The sequence below is a fragment of the Grus americana genome, chromosome 1, assembly GCF_028858705.1.
Source record: "Grus americana isolate bGruAme1 chromosome 1, bGruAme1.mat, whole genome shotgun sequence".
Taxonomy (NCBI): Eukaryota; Metazoa; Chordata; class Aves; order Gruiformes; family Gruidae; genus Grus; species Grus americana.
In genome coordinates, this window is record NC_072852.1 from 194,916,866 (window position 1) to 194,933,811 (window position 16,946).

The window sequence follows — 16,946 nt, forward strand, 5'->3', positions numbered from 1 at the left end:
TTTAGTAGCATTTTCGGGGTTTTTGTCTTCGTAGCATTCTGTGGGCTGGTAACGAGTCTCCAGGTTCCTTTGTGTCTTTCTGAAGAGCCTCAGCTACTTCAGAACTGCTTTTTGATGAGTTATTTGATTCCCTAGTAGACCTGGAACTATTTTTGGGTAAAAGATCATCAGATAAATTAGTAGCTATTGTACTGCTGTTTTCATTTACACAATCAATCTTCTTTTCTTCTGGTAACTTATTCATGAGTGCTTGTGTATTTATCATTGCAAGTTCTTCATCGGCAACCAGGTCACTCTCAGGAAGGCGGACAGTTTCTCTCAATTTTCTACAGGGGGTGACATGACCAATATTCTGATTTGTTTCTTTTGATGACTTGCTATGCTGTAAACTTCGTGGAGGCTGAAATGCTTTTTTTAAAGATGGAGAAATGATTGAACAGATTGGTGTCAGTGGTGGAGGGGCAGGTATGCAACTGAGGAAGTCCATTGCTTTTCTCTTTTTGCTGTTTTTGGGATGGTCTTCATTAATTGTAGCAGATGAAGGTGTTTTTGCTGACCCTTGAGCGACAAGTTTCATATTCGGTGTGCTAGTTGACAAAGGACTTGGAGGCTTTATTTCAATTTTAGAAGAGATCTAGTTAAAAAGAGATAAGTTTTATGTTGAACAGAATGTCCTATTTAATTAGCTTCCTCAAGTACTTCCACAAAACAGGGAAAAAAGAAACCTGATACAAAAATGCTATGTCATTACTCATGTCCAATTTAACTTTAGTTTGATATCTTCTGATGGTGACTAATACTATTCTTTCAAGTATTGACGCTTGATAAATTACTGTTTACCTGTACATTAAGACAGCACATTTACATTCTGTTTCTGAGATCTAAGCTAAATATATTGGATTTTTTTCTGCCAGATGGTAAGAAATCAAAGCGCTCATAAAAAGGAGTTAAGTCTTCTACTGTATTGGATATGTCCTCAACAGGTTGTTAAATAGGGAAAAACAAGGCAAAAATTTTGAAGAAAAAAGGGATAGAATATAGACCAAAAACCTTGAAGATAACAATGCACACAAGACCATCAGTACAGAGCAAATTATTCAAACACATGCTTAACTTAAGAATACCTTTAATGTCTCATTTGTTTTAACTTGGTTAATATATTGAACAAACAGATAGAAACTAAACCTTCAGAATTAAATATTAGCACTCTCTCTGCAATGGAAAAGGATGCCTTATAAGCTTAAATTTAGTCCCCAGGAATTGATCTCACATCAGGGAGTTTCCACCTCCTTCACAACTAGTGGCAGCAAAATTTTTGTTCTGACCACGCTCAGTACTCCACATCAGGAACAATTTTCCACCAGCAGCCTTCATGGGAAACTTCAGTACTATTTAACTCAATTTTTGTCAAGACTGCTATAAAATGTAAACATTTACTAGGTGATACCTCTTCCCTTTTAAGTCCTGGAAATAGCGAACAATATTGAAAGAAAAACCAGGAGGTAAATTTAAGCAAGAGTAGGGACTACAGAAAAATTTACAGATCAACTTTTTTTCCTTCCAGTGACATCCATGTCAGATAATCTTCACAATGGGACCAAGGAAGCAATAAATCATCTCTAGGAAAAGATGATTCATTTTACTCATATAAAATTCAGAATATTTAGAGTTGTGAAAACACAGGCCACAAGGGGAGGTTTTCATGTACTGCGTGGAGGAAGAATAGTCTTACAGTTCCTCCTGGGGAATAATCTGAAACCCACACAGAAAGCAAGCCTCTCATCAGCTTGCATTGTCCTGAAGAGAATCTATGGAGTGGACTGAGAAGTGAGACCATCCACCACAGCTATCAATATAAAACATGCTTATATCCTTACTGTATGTACTGTCAGTATAAACACAGTATTAATTACCAGAAGCTTACCAAGCTTTTATCCTCTGCATAAAGACCCGAGTTGCAGGAAGGAGAGAGATATTCCAAGCCACATCTCTTAGTTAAACTGGGTGGAAGCAACAGATTTCTTTGTAGCAAATTCATCAATTTATTTTCTGCATCAGAGCAAAAGGAGGCCACATTCTGTAAAGGAACACAGATTACAACACAGAATAGTTGTTTTTCAAATTGTTTAAGTACTATATGCTCACAAACAAAGTATTTAGGACTTTGTTTTCTCATCATAATCCCACTAGAAGTTTATTTTATATCAAACCAACAACTTAGACTGCTGCACTTTCCGTGGAGGGAATCATAGAATATCGTACTTTCCTTTTATTGTTAACAAGAAAAAAATCCTTTTGTATTTAAACTTATTTTTGAGTTAGAAGAATGCATGACCAAGACATGCTATTTAGCATAGCTAGAAAACTGAAATAATAAATAAATGAAATCAACATACTGAGTATGTTTAACTGAGCAAGACAGTAAATTTCAACTTTTAAAATGCTGGAGCCAAACTGTCCATGACAAATTCCCTGTTGACAGGTACAATGTTTTTTGCTAGCCAGAGAATATTCTGTGACACATCCTAAAGACAGTGTTGGTTGAAGTGAATTTAAAAAAAAAAAAAAAAAAAAAAAAAAAGACATTCAATAGGTGATAGGGAGAATCCTCCAGGAAAAATGCATTACCACCTTACTCCACCTCCCAGAAAATCCCCTCAAATTCAACATTATGTGTGTTACTTGTTTTAAAGATCTATTAGTACTAGTGGATTTTTTGATGAAGAATGTAATGAAACAGTAACTAAAATTAATCACTAAACTAAAAATCTACAGATTTACCTCTATCGTACTTCTCAGTTCATTAACTTTCTCTTGAAGATAGTTTTCCTTTGGACTGGCTGAGAATACAGAAAGATCTCCAGCCAACAGCACAGGAATTCCTGATCTGAATTCAGATTGCCACTTAAGGTTGCTTGCAGAAATGAACGAAGAGCAGACAACTATATCTTCAATAGCTAAGTGTCTAAGATCTGTCCAGATCTTTACTGCCACGAAATTATAGCTTTCATCAGATAAGTATACCATAGTAGTGAAACCTAAAAGCAAAAAAAAAAGTCTGAATTAAACTGTAAACCTTTAAGTAAAGGGTGATTGCAGCAATTTGTATCTATAAAAAAAGTCACACATCTTGAAAAAGAATTGATAGATATAACATGGCAGCCTATGTGCATGGTAACAGATGTCACCATTAGGCTTTGGGCAACCTCATGTAGTGGAGGGTGTCCCTGCCCGCAGCAGCGGGGTTGGAACTAGATGATCTTTAAGGTCCCTTCCAACCCAAACCATTCTATGATTCTATGTTTGATGCTTCATTCATATTCTACACTATCTCCTTACCGATTACAGAAAACAACTCAAAGTCTGTGTTCTAGTGCTTAAAAACCATAATACTCCTATGGTGCTTTTCCTTTTTATTCAGTAGATTATCCACCTGTCCCTACCCATGAGCTCCAGTGCCTGGGTTCTACTCATTCCATGACACTGTACACTAAAGAGGGAGCTCACATAGGTGCATGATGCTATTTCTGCAGATGCTGAACACAGATGCAAGAACTTACACCCACCCTTTATGGAAGCAACTGAAGAAAAAGCTTCTCTTAAGCTTAGATCCTCCCTTACCAAATTCTTCCTTAGCAAATAAGCTGACTTTTTTCTTTAGAAAAACAGAATCATCTGCCAGCATATCACAGTGATGGGCTACATTAGCAGGTTTTCACAGGTCTGAGATGCAGGTACACCACCAAGATCATTTTGACTTTTGAAATAAAAAAATCTAATGCTTATTCAATGGGAGGATATGAATGTGGTCCACAACATACCTGTTCTGCTGACAGAAACTACAGCTCCAACTAAATCAACTTCAGCACATGGTGGCTTAAAAGAAGGATCCAATAAACTGGTGAATTTTACAGCTTTTCTTGGAAAGAAAATCTGTACCAGCATCTCCTGCAATACCTGAAAAAACACAAATTTTTAAAGTTTTTACTTATATAGACTGTGATACATTTTAATGATACATTGTTATGCAACTAAAGCACTTACTGACAGTTGTAGATACTGAGTTTTCTTTGTTGCTGTTAATTGTATGTTAGTTGAGTCCGATCTTCCTTTGGACGGTGATGTTGACAGCTGGTAGATTCTGTACCGATTGCCTTCCTTTAACAGCGAACAAACATCTAGCAGTGGACGCCAGATACTCAGTATCACTCCTAACAATATCAGATTAAGATATATTAGCTGTGCAATACTAATTTGAAGGCTTTTAAACAATATAAATCAACAACACTCCCTCCCACCCAAAAGCCCTAAACTGTAAACCAAATAAAACTGGAAATATTAACATGCAAACTAGAATACTGTTGGGAAACTCTTCAAATCTACCTGCTATGTTGGCCAGTTGCCACATTTAGATAGACGTTATTTGTAATTTTCCAGGTACTAACCTTTATGTTTTTCTTGCTTTCTGTAGTCTACCACACATAATTTCCAAACAGTAGACACATCTCTTTTGGAACAACCATTTTCTTCCTGTTCTGCTGACTCTAAAGCCTTCTTAAATTCTTCCTGTATCTGAGTTTGCTTTTTATCATTCATCAACTGCCGGTGAGCATTCAAAGCTTTTAATTGGTCTTCACTGAGATATCCCTGTAACCAAGAGAAAATATATCCAGTATCTTTTTTATTAATCAAAAAAATCCTGTCAAGATTTTTAGATAGCCTCTTTCTTAAGTGTTCACATCTGTTGCAAGCAATTTACTGTTCATCTGATATACTACTAGTGCTTGAAATGAGGTATGTTAACACAGTGGCAGTCAGCAGTCTTGACTGGTACTCAGCTGGTGCTCCATTGTCTAAGTATTACATTACACACTGTTCTTATGTGATAATTAGTGACAAGCTTGCTTAAGAATGCATAACCAAGGTGAATATTTAATAAAACAGACATGCTTGCCCATTTCATAAGAAAGAAGAAATATTAAAAAAAAGAATTCTGTAAGAAGAAGAGTTGCCCCTCTCAGCAGGCTGCTATCTCTGAGCTGACACAGTGGTTTACACTAAAATGCATCAGGAGTACCACCTTTCTGACCTAGCCTTCAAGATCCAGATGCCTTTACATGTAGCACCACAGATACGCGTAACATTTTACCAAATAAAGTCACAGATCGTGTGGCTGTACGACAGTCAAGGACCCTGACTTGCAAAAGGCAAGGCATGCATTTAGTTTTTAACAATTGGCAGGGACTAATCACCTGCATCTTGTTAATAAAGGTATAAACACTTAAAAACTATGACTGAACTGGAACAGGGAGTGAAGAGAGCAACAACAATATAATCATTCAAACACTTCAGTGAACTGCATGCAAGCATAAGTGTGTGAAACTCAAGACTTACGAGATGCATCTAGTTGTCATACAAGCAAGACAGAACAAAGTAATAAAATCACAAGTAACATTAACTTTTAATTGTGCTATATCCTGGATTTTTATATCAAGAGAAAATAACTTACTCTGTTTTGCAATCCAAGATGTTATCTATTTCAACAAGCCTTCATGAAAATATTTTCAAAAATTTTAATCTTAATTTCCTTAGCAATAAGCATGCTGTAGAAAATTTCAAAAGGTGGCAAAAATAAATAGTAATTTAATAGTTGATTTTAGCAGGAGCTGCTAACTTGTAAAGTATTCCACAAACATTTCAAATGTAGCCCAGTAGGATCTACAGTTACCTCCATATAACCAGGATCAGATGCATTCTGAATTGCTTCATAAAGTTCTGCACCATCTTGCAAATTATGGATTTGCTGTCTTGTAACTATGTGTGATCTTGGTGCTCTTCTGCTAGTTCTCTCTGTTGAAAAAAAAAGCCATTATGCTGACTACAGCAATACACTTCACAAGTGAAGGAAAAATAACTATGTAAGTAATTGTTAAGCATGGTAGTACTTAGGCCTTGCCAGAATAAAACCACAAAACACTTCTATATGGGAACCGAGATATATATGTGTGTGTGTATATATATTAGGAAAATTCAAGCAGAAAAAAAATATTCATTTAAATACAACATAGATTAGAATATTATACAAACTTTGGAGAAGCCAGTATCAGTGTCTGCACTTAGGAGAGGGTAGGACGGGCTGCCATGAAACTTCATTGATACTTGACCATATTTTCTATATGCCTGTAACTTCCTCTCATACAGGAGAAGAGCAGTAAAGTCTCAAAGATACCAAGATCTGGGACAACAGGTGACCACAGGCCTGCACATGAAGCCTTCTTAGGACATCAGCTAAAAGCCAAGTTAACTTCATCACATTAAAATCTTAGCCTCTTCTTAGGTAAGGAATTTTGCTGCTGGCATTTTAACTCCTACAGCGTAGTAGACTCCAGTATAGACAGTTTACCAGTCAAACAAAACAACACAATGAGGTGACTGATAAGTGGAAGTTCATATCAGTGAAGTTAAGAATTATAAAGCAATCCCCAATTTCAATTAAGAGTCAGTTGTGGATGGGTTTTTTGGTTTTGTGAGGGGGTTTGGGTTTTTTTTAGGTTATGGTTTTATTTGCTTTTTCCTTGTTATTCCTGAGGGACTCCAGGTTCTGAGAAAGCAGTTAGAGAACATCTCAGTGTTACAGATCACCACAAGAAAGATTTATGGAAAGGGAGAGGCTATCTGGGTTGTAGATATGACCCTGTGAAATTTTAATTGCAAAGGCTACCGCTAGTGATGGAATCTTATCTGTTCCTGAAAAAAAAAAAACAAACCCCAAACCAAAACCACCAAACCAACCAAAAATCACCATCAAACCAAAACCAACAAAAACTCCTCCCCAAAAACCAGACAAGAGTATCCAGGCAGCTGGAATCCATAAGTGTGGCAAGAATCCTAATACCCTTCCTCATTCCAGTTTAGCTGAGACACACCTAAGGGGAAGCAAACACATTGCTGCTGCAGCAGTGAGCTTCATGAAGCTGCAGCAATCAGCAGCCACTTGCAGCACTTGTAGCAACAGCAGACCTGAAACTGCTGGCAGAGGTGTGCAGTGTCATATCCCATTACAGAATCAGAAAACAGCTGAAGTTGGAAGGGACATCTGGAGGTCATCTTGGCCAACCCTCCTGCTTAAGCAGGGTCACCTACAGCAGGCTGCCCAAGACCATGTCTAGCAAGCTTTTGAATATCTCCAAGGATGGAGATTTCACAGCCTCCCTTGGCAACACTGTTGGTCACCCTCACAGTAAAAAAAGGTTTCCTGATGTCTCCAGGGGAACCTCCTGTGTTTCAGTTTGTGCCCATTGCCTCTGGCCTTGTCACTGGGCACCACTGAGAAGAGCCTGATTCCATCTTCTTTACAACCTCTCTTCAGGAATTTATGTACATTGATCAGATCCCCTTGAGCCTTCTCTTCTCCAGGCTGAACAGTGCCAGCTCCCTCAGCATTTCCCTCTATGTCAGATGCTCCAATCCCTTAAGCATCTTTATGGCCCTTCGTTGGACGGTCTCCAATATGTCCATTTCTCTCTTGTACTGGGGAGCTCAGAATTGGATACAGCATTCCGCATGTGGCTTTACCAATGCTAAACAGATGGGAAAGGATCACCTCCATAGACCTGCTGGTAACACTCCTGAACTTGTCGTCCACCAGGACCCGCACGACCTTTTCTGCCAAGCTGCTTTCCAGCTGGGTGGCCCCCAGCATATACTGGTGAAAGGGGTCATTTGACCTCAGGTGCAAGATTTGCATTTCCCTTTGTTGAACTTCATGAAGTTCTTGTCAGCCCATTTCTCCAGCTTGTCGAGATCCTTCTGGATGGCAACACGACCTTCTAGTGTATTAGTCACTCCTCCTAATTTGGTATGATTGGCAAACCTGCTGAGAGTACACTCTGTCCTGTCATCCAGATCATTAATGAAGGCTGAGGTACGCAATGACTTTTTTGCCTTAGTCCTCACCGGCAGGTGCTCTAGCCACACTGCCCAGGTCACAGAAGGCAAAGGCAGGGACTGGGAGAATGAACAACCGCCCACTATAGGAGAAGATCAGGTTCAAGGCCATCTAAAAAACCTGAAGGTGCACAAGTCCATGGGACCTGACGACATGCATCTGCAGGTCCTGAGGGAACTGGTGGCTGAAGTTGCTATGCCACTATCCATCATATTTGAGAAGTTGTGGCAGTCCAGTGAAGTTCCTGCTGACTGGAAAAGGGGAAACATAACCCCATTTTTAAAAAGGGAAAAAGGAAGATCCGGGGAACTACAGACCGGTTGGTCTCACCTCTGTTCCTGGCAAGATCATGGAGCAGATCCTCCTGGAAACTATGCTCAGGCACATAGGAAATAAGGAGGTGATCAGTGACAGCCAACATGGCTTCACTAGGGGCAAATTGTGCCTAACAAATTTGGTGGCCTTTTATGACAGGGTTACAGTATTGTTGGATAAGGGAAGAGAAGCTGATACCATCTACCTGGAGTTGTGCAAAGCATTTGACACTGTCCTGCATGACATCCTTGTGTCTAAATTGGAGACATTGGACTTGACGGATGGACCACTCTGTGTATAAGGAATTGGCTGGATGGTTGCACTCAAAGAAAGACTTGCGGTCAACAGCTTGATGTCCAAATGGAGATCAGTGACGAGTGGTGTTCCTCAGGGATCAGTATTGGGACTGGCACTGTTAACATCTTTGTCAGCAACATGGACAGTGGGATCGAGTGCTCCCTCAGCAAGTTTGCCAACAACCCCAAGCTCTGTGGTGTGGTTGACATGCTGGAGGGAAGGGGATGCCATCCAGAGGGACCTTGACAGGCTTAAGAAGTGGGCCTGTGCGAACCACGTGAAGTTCAACAAGACCAAGTGCAAGGTCCTGCACATGGATTGGGGCAATCCCAAGCACAGCTACAGGCTGGGCAGAGACTGGGTTGCAAGCAGCCCTGAGGAGGACGTGGGGGTGTTGGTGGAGGAGAAGCTCAACATGAGCCAGCAATGTGTGATTTCAGCCCGGAAAGCCTACTCATCCTAGGTTGGATTAAAAGAGGCGTGACAGGCAGGTCAAGGGAGGTGATTCTCCCCCTCTACTCTGCTCTTGTGAGACCCCACCTGGAGTGGTGTTCAGCTCTAGGGTCCCCAACATAAGAAGGACATGGAGCTCATGGAGTAAGTTGAGAGGAGGGCCATGAAGATGATCAGAGGGCTGGAGCACCTGTCCTATGAAGACAGGCTGAAAGAGTTGGGGTTGTTCAGGCTGGAGAAGAGAAGGCTCCAGAGAGACCTTAGAGCAGCCTTCCAGTACCTGAAGGGGCCTACAGGAAAGATGGTCAGGGACTGTTTACAAGGGCATGTAGCAATAGAACAAGGGGTAATGGCTGTAAGCCGAAAAAGGGTAGATTTAGATTAGATATAAGGAAAAAATTCTTCACTGTGAGGGTGGTGAGGCACTGGAACAGGTTGCCCAGAGAAGTGGTTGCCCCCTCCCTGGAAGTGTTCAAGGACAGGTTGGATGGGGCTTTGGGCAAGCTGGTCTAGTGTAGGGTGTGCCTGCCCATGGCAGGGGGGTTGGAACGAGATGATCTTTGAGGTCCCTTCCAACCCAAACCATTATATGATTCTATGTTAAAACAGGACTGGACCCAGTGTTGATCCCTGTCGTACACCACAAGTTACTGGCCTCCAACTAGACTTTTTGCCACTGATCACCACCGTCTGGGCCCAACTGTTCAACTAGTTTTCAATCCACCTGTCTGCCCATGCTTCATCAGCTTCTCTATGAGGATCTTAAGAGAGACAGTGTCAAAAGCTTTACTGAAGTCAAGGTAGACACTATCCACTGCTCTCCCCTCATTTGCCCAAGCCAGTATTTCATCACAGAAGACCATCAGATTAGTCAAACATGATTTCCCCTTCGTGAATCCCTGCTGACTACTCCCAACCACCTTCTTTTCCTTCATGTGCCTGGAAATGGTTTCCAGGATTAGTTGTTCCATCACCTTTTCAGGGATCAAGGTAAGGCCAACTAGTCTGTAGTTAGTTCTCTGGGTGCTCCTTCCTGTCCTTTTTTTAAGACAGGAGACACATTTGCTTTCCTCCAGTCTTCAGCCACCTCTACCAATCACCATGATCATTCAAAGAGGATCAAGAGCCACTTCACAAAGACATCAGTCATCTCTTCCATCATTTGTGGGTGCATCCCATCACCAAACATGGTCTTACGTATGTCCAGCTTACATAAGTATTCTCTAACGATCCTCTTCCACCAAGTGTATGTCTTCCTTGCTCCAGACTTTCCCCTGGTCTCCAGGACCTGCAATTGCTGAAAGTTGGTATTGCTAGTTAAGGCTGAGGTAAAACAGGTACTCAATAACTCAGCCTTCTCCATGTCATGTGTCTCCAGAGTCTCCGTCCCATTTAGTGGCTCCATTGACCTCAGTATTTCCACAGTCCCGCAATGTTTGTGAGGAAAGATGCCCAATGCTTGGCATTCAGGTCTACTGAGATACAACCTAAGCAGCCTCCACTTCTGGGTGTGAGGTCAGTGTCAGGTCTTTGAAGAGAATGGAATTAGCAATTCCAAAATTTTGTAGCACTTCCCTGAGCATTTTCTCAATGGCAGTTGTTTAGTAGCCTGGCTAACAATATGTTCAGGAAGAGTTTCCAAGATAGCTGCAAAGCCAAGCAATAAGTACATAACTGTTTTGTTCTGAAAGCTCTTGAGACATAGGAAGTAAAAAACCTAAAACAATGCAACACAAAAACCAACAACAAACAACACCCTATCTCTGCTTCTCTATCACCAGATAAGTTTTTGCCAGTTTCTTTAAACCCTTCTGTAAATGCCAAGAAAGTTTTTGTGTTCGTATTACATGTTCTGAAACAATAAACGCTTTACCTTCGTGCTTTTCATATTCTGCTTGGATTTTTGCAAACAGAGCTTCCAGTTTCTTTTGTTGATCCTCTGCATGCCTTGCAGCTTCCCTTTCTTCAGCTCGACTGTTGCGAAACACATATGACCCAGCTGTCTTTTCCATCCACTGAAATAAAAAGATTCAAATAAAACACAGACTTCTTTTATTTTTACCCTCACCTAGCTTCCTTCTAATACTCACTGCTAAGCAAAAATGCTTTAAAAAATGAACAGGCAGTAGATCATGAGTTCTTTCAGTATAATGGATGAAAGGCAAAAAACCCCACAGCATTGGCTAGTAAATCTTCACTTTAAAAATATACAGACAGAATGGAGCAGTAGTCGAGACTGCATGATTTAACAGCTGCAGAAACCATAACTTGTAGTAATAGGTATTAAGGATGTAATTTAGAAGATAGCTGGATCCCACTAGTAGATAGATACATTAAGATACAAACCATCAAACTCAATGTAAAAATACACCAGAACTGCATTCTACACAATCTGGTTTTCCACATCAACTGTACTGTCTGTTTTAACATGCTAGATTAGATGCTGTAAAAGAACTATAATGTTGTTCTGCAGATGGTCTTAAACCATTTCTGCCTGAAACGGTTCCATAGAACTACAGCCTTGTCCACTACCATGCCTAATGCCTGAAGTGCCTGGTTTGAAGAGACAGGTGAGCCAGAGAAGTCACTGCTGCTGAAAGTGGTCCCTTCCCTTCCTCTTTGCTGCACAGTCCCATCTTCTCCCTTGCACTGTCTCTAGCACATATCTGACCTCATCAGATCACATCAGTTTGTTAATTCAATAGACAGCAGTTTGTTGGAGTTGTTGTTGGTTGGGTTTTTTTAATTATTATTATTACTTACTCCTGATTTAGTGAATTAAATTAGCTAAGCAACAAGATCAGATGAGCTCCAGGTTTAGCATAGAAAAGCGGCAAGATAGTATAGCGAGAGCAGGATGAGGAAGGGTTGAAGGGCCGATCCTTACGAAGCAGTGAACTGTTGAAACAGGCTCTGCCTGCCTCATTAACTGCATGCCATGCATTTCCTGCACTATTCAGTTTGACATCTTTGATTAGGGTTACTATGATTCCTCCACTCCTTGACTCCTGACGTAAAAAGGCAACAGACAACCCAAGTCTTCCTATTATTTTGGTACGTTTGAGCAAAAGTCTCAGTGTTTTAAAAGCAACAACAAAAAAAATCTACATCAGTACATCAGTCTCTTGATATAGTGAGATATAAAGCACCACTTTTCCCCCCAGCCTGGAAGCCATTTACTGTGATGCAGTTACAGATTACAGTCCACTTTCTGGGACCTAAATAAAGGTTAGTTCTATCAAGCAATGCACATGGTAAGTGCAGCAATTTCCTCCATTAAAGTAATGATCTAAATATCAAAGTAAGGATCCAAATAAAATATTGCTGCTATTACCTTTGCAGAATTAATTCTACATCAACAAACAGTTATACAACACTTTAGAAAGAAAGAAATTAAAAAAAAACCCTATATGTACATGCCAAGTGTAACATGCTCTGCAAAAAGTTACCAAAATCTGAAAGCTGTGTCCTGGTTAAACTGTTAATATTAAGAGGGTTGATTACTAACAAAAATATTGTTTCTTTCTGTAGTTGGTATTGTTATAAAAGCAAGTAGTTACAGTGAAGTCTGACCATACTTAAAATGTCTGGATATCAAGTGGTATTTAAAAGATCTTCATTCTATTTTACATCATAATCACATTGCATTTTCAGTAATATTTTTAAATAATACATCTTAAACAATATAGCCAGCTACATGTAAGAAAAAATAATCTTACTAATGATTATAAATACTTAACTTCTTTGCAGGGATATATATGTTAATCATAGAAAAAAACTGGTTTCACTTCTACTTGGAGTTGAAACTGTCAACGTTATTTTTCTCCTTTAAAACAAGTGCTATGCTTTTTAGATTACAGAACTGAAATTAAATTATTTCTGGCTTTTTGAAGCTGAAAGCAAAGCCAACCAGAAGATACTAAGCACAAACACAAATTCTTCTCACCGCAGAATACTCCAGTTCTGAAATATTAAATACACGCATACTGCAAGAACTCGCCTGTTCATTTTACACATAATGGTACCTTTTGTTAAATTTTTTAGCTGTCTATATTACGTCTGATTTGAGGAATGATATAGTAATTAACTGATATAATTCAGATGTCATAGAACCTGTTAGATTCATAAAATACTTATACCATACCTGAATAGGGTAAGTTCTTTGAATAACTACATCAATACACCCCACTGCACCACCCTCACTGTAAAGCGATGACAAAGGCAAAGGAAAAGGTCTGGGATCCCGATGAAATCCTAGTTTTGCATGCCATCGTGCACATCGAGTGCTGTTCGCTGAAATCTGAATAAGTTAAATGTTGAATGAAAAACTGTCACTGGTAGGTCAAAAAGATATCCAACTTATTATATCTAGAGGAAAGACTATTTTCACACTGACCTCACTAAGAATACCTCCTTTTTGCACCTGAACATATTATACTTTCATTTCAACTTGTTTTTTCACATTGAAGAATGTATTTTAACCAGGAATTAAAAATTTGATGAGTTAAAATTCTCTAGGAAATGAGCGTCTGAGACAAGCCATTGCTTTATATCAGAGGAGCAAAATTTTTATGCTGAAACTTCACCCAGCACTTCATCCTCAAACAAGTCAAGACCCTGCCCCCCAAGCCCACCCTCTCATAACCTGGTTTTCTTCCCCCTTCTTCCTCCTGCTTCCATATTGTCCATGATGGATAAATACTTTATGTAACTTGGTGCTTAATCAAATTAAGGAGTTGGAACTGTCAAAATATGTAGCAAAACTTATAAACTTCTCTTCCAATCCTATTGAATAGTGTCAGCTACCTTGTGTCATGCCTTACAAATTTGGTTACTAAACTTCAACAAAACTTCATCTGTTTATAAAGCCCTGACGAAACTTCTTCTGTTTTACAAAATGTGGCTCAACTAAATAGAATCTATCACATCTCTCAGTCACATCCAATCAAACTGAACTAATATTTTGGTTTACCTTTAACATAAGGGAATCTGGGGCTTCCAGTGGCGTACATCCATTTTGAGAGCCAACAAGTTCTGCTCCATGCACTATGATCTTCTGACCAACAGTCAGCCTTCTTCTACGTAAGAAAGCTTTGAGAGGTGGATCCAGAAGAGCTCTAATCCCATACCAGCCATCAGTAACTTCAATTATTGCTGCTGCTTTTTTACTTTCCACATTCTTATTGCTACTGCTAGGAGATACAATGGCATTTAGCGATATGATTTTAGAAATACACAGTACAAGTGTTTTACCTGCCGCATCATCTCTTTCTGTTATTTTTTTGATTGCTGATCGTTTACTTTTATCAACTTCCAAATCATATCTACAAAAAAGAATTCATGATTCTTTGTTAAAGCAAACAAAATCCATCACGTTATTTTTTGCTTAAAAAAATTTGCAGCAAACTATTGCTTAATCAATCTACATGATTAAGTACCACTGTAGCAAAGCAAATGTTATCTAATTTTTTGCAAATAACATGCATAATATTTTTAATACTGATATGCATAAATTCAACAACATGAGCATTCTGGTAAATAGTAAATGCAAGGTAGAGGTGCTTATTTTGCAATATTATGAACTAGAAAGCACACAGTATCACAAATTACAACTCCAAATACATTGCTATACACGTACCTATATTTCAACTGCAACAGCACTGTTTCTGGTGTCAAACATCTGTTAGCAAATTCACGTGGAAAAGATACTTCCATGGCTGCCAATTTCCATACAATCCACCTGTAGTGATTGTAAACCCAGGCCTCTGTTATCAGCTTGGGATCCACACCAGGAGTGTCACAGAGGGCTCTGCAGATAAATTGTTAATAAATTAACCTGAAATCCACTGTAAGTTTTTACTTGCCTATTTTTCCCTAGCACTGCATTCAGTTTATGTACATAGACAACCTTAACAAAGGAATATTTATTACAATGCAAACAGGGAGGTTACATTCCATAACCTGATCTGGTGGTTGTCTGAATACTGAAGTTTTGTCCTCATATGCTTTGGTGGCATGCATGTGCATACCTGTATACATTCTTGAAATGGAGACTTTTGACCCTAGCAGTAGCTCCAGGGGGCACGCTTGGTCTGCTTCATGCAGTGATGTACATAGCATAGAGGGACAGAGGTGTGCTCTTTCCCTTTCAGCCCTGGAATTTCCCCTACTTGCATGATGAGTTCATTACAATCCATCCCCTTCTACTTCACAGTTTCTAGAGTTGTGGTTTGGGCTTTTTGGTTTCGTCTCTTTTTTTTTTAAGCATGCACGTGGACGACACATTTCAAAGAACTTTCAGTTACTACTGAAGAACTTTCTTCTCTCCGTTGAGTGACCGCTCAAATGGACTTTCATGCTGTGTTGAGTCTAAACTATACCACCATGACCTGCATGAGTTGGGTTGAAAACATCTGTTTTTTCCAGCTCCCACAGTCACTAACAAGGCCACTTCATTAAAGGAGGAAAAGAAAGAATTAGACCAGATTCAAATAGCTGAGCCATTAGACAGATTAGAACACAAGTTAAGTCCAATCAAAAAGTCAATTTCAGACTTGTCAGAAAGCCTCAAGAAGATTTTAAGGAACTGTATTGCAATTGGGTGAGGAAAAGAAACAATTTAAAAGCCAAAAAGTCATATACAGCAAGATAAGAAGCAGACATGACCAACAAATTAATTATTACATTACAAGACAGCAAAGCAGTCTCAAACTTTAGGAGATACTCTGTAATCTTTTGTGAAAGACAATGTGATTCAGGAGTTAAAGACAGAACTCAGTTCAAGATTAAGATCCTAAATACAGATGCCTTAACGAAGCTGATGGAGATCTAGTTAATATACTTAGAGGGATAAAAAGACTAATTCAGCTGACCAACCAGGAGGTATTTATTCTTAACCATATGCTTTAACATATAACAAATCCAGAAGAGATACACAAACTGAAGGTAACCTCCTGTGGAACAACCTCTACAAATTGCTCGAGAGCATATCTGCTATTTGGGGTCAGATTGACACTGCCACCCAGAGCAGGTTCTGACACCAAAACCACTGTGGCTATTCTGGGATATTTAGCAGTACATTGGTGGTTTATCTCTTCTGTTTCTGAAAAATGAAAGCGTAGAAAGCCATATATCTCATGGCCTGACCACAGAATTACGAGCACATCTGAAAATCAAGAAAAGCTTCCACTGGAACAAGAAGTTGGACTGCCTAAAAAGGCCAATATTTGGCACATTTAGGCATAAGATGTTTTGTGCAAATAGTTTAATATCTTTCCCATTCACAGGAAAATTGTGTAAAATTAAAGATTACCTCCAATAGGCCTAAGCAGCAGATTGCAAATACACTGATTGAGCTGGATGCATTGTTCCCAGAGATCCACTGCTTCCTGACAGCAACAACCTCAAACCTCACGTCTCCTGTTAATTTGTATAGCAGTGATGCTCGTCAGCCTAGAAATAGCAATTTCACGTGCAAAAAGAAGGACCGGCATGCTTTCTAAAATGCATGCAACTCCAGAACGCTGACATGTAGGCAAGAGGTCCTGCACAGTAACTGCACATGGATGAACATCCCTGACAGTCTTTTATGCATCTACCATAAATGCTTTGCAGGAACATTCCACCTGGCAAGGTATACCCCCAAAACATCCAACTATCGTGTCACCACTGGAGGGAAAGGCAGAGTCAGGGCTGGCATCGCTAATAGCAAAATACTTGCCAAATGGGGAAGAAACAGACAAGTAACAAGTTAGGTCAAGTTCTGCATACTCTGCCTGTGAGTGACTACATAAATGCACATGCCTACACGTCCCAGAGCAGTCTGTGAAACGGCATGTGATGCCACAGGGTGCAAAATGGAACTGTGGGAGGATTAGCTGTGCCTCATCAGTATTTAGAAAAAAACACCATCAATTTTAAGGATTGCTCTGAG

The 16,946-nt window shown here is 39.6% G+C and overlaps 1 protein-coding gene across 1 annotated transcript in view; it reads right to left on the reverse strand.

Annotated features, from left to right (window-relative positions):
- Position 1: 1 nt before the first annotated feature.
- BRCA2 (BRCA2 DNA repair associated) overlaps positions 2-16,946 on the reverse strand; it is a 43,041-nt gene continuing 26,096 nt past the window's right edge. The window contains exons 17-27 of the mRNA XM_054806964.1: positions 14,652-14,822; positions 13,986-14,337; positions 13,158-13,313; positions 10,887-11,028; positions 5,729-5,850; positions 4,446-4,647; positions 4,045-4,211; positions 3,822-3,957; positions 2,782-3,038; positions 1,925-2,077; positions 2-634 (exon numbers count right to left, since the gene is read on the reverse strand). Coding sequence (XP_054662939.1) covers positions 2-634; positions 1,925-2,077; positions 2,782-3,038; positions 3,822-3,957; positions 4,045-4,211; positions 4,446-4,647; positions 5,729-5,850; positions 10,887-11,028; positions 13,158-13,313; positions 13,986-14,337; positions 14,652-14,822 — 2,491 coding nt within the window. The remainder of the gene's footprint in view (positions 635-1,924; positions 2,078-2,781; positions 3,039-3,821; positions 3,958-4,044; positions 4,212-4,445; positions 4,648-5,728; positions 5,851-10,886; positions 11,029-13,157; positions 13,314-13,985; positions 14,338-14,651; positions 14,823-16,946) is intronic.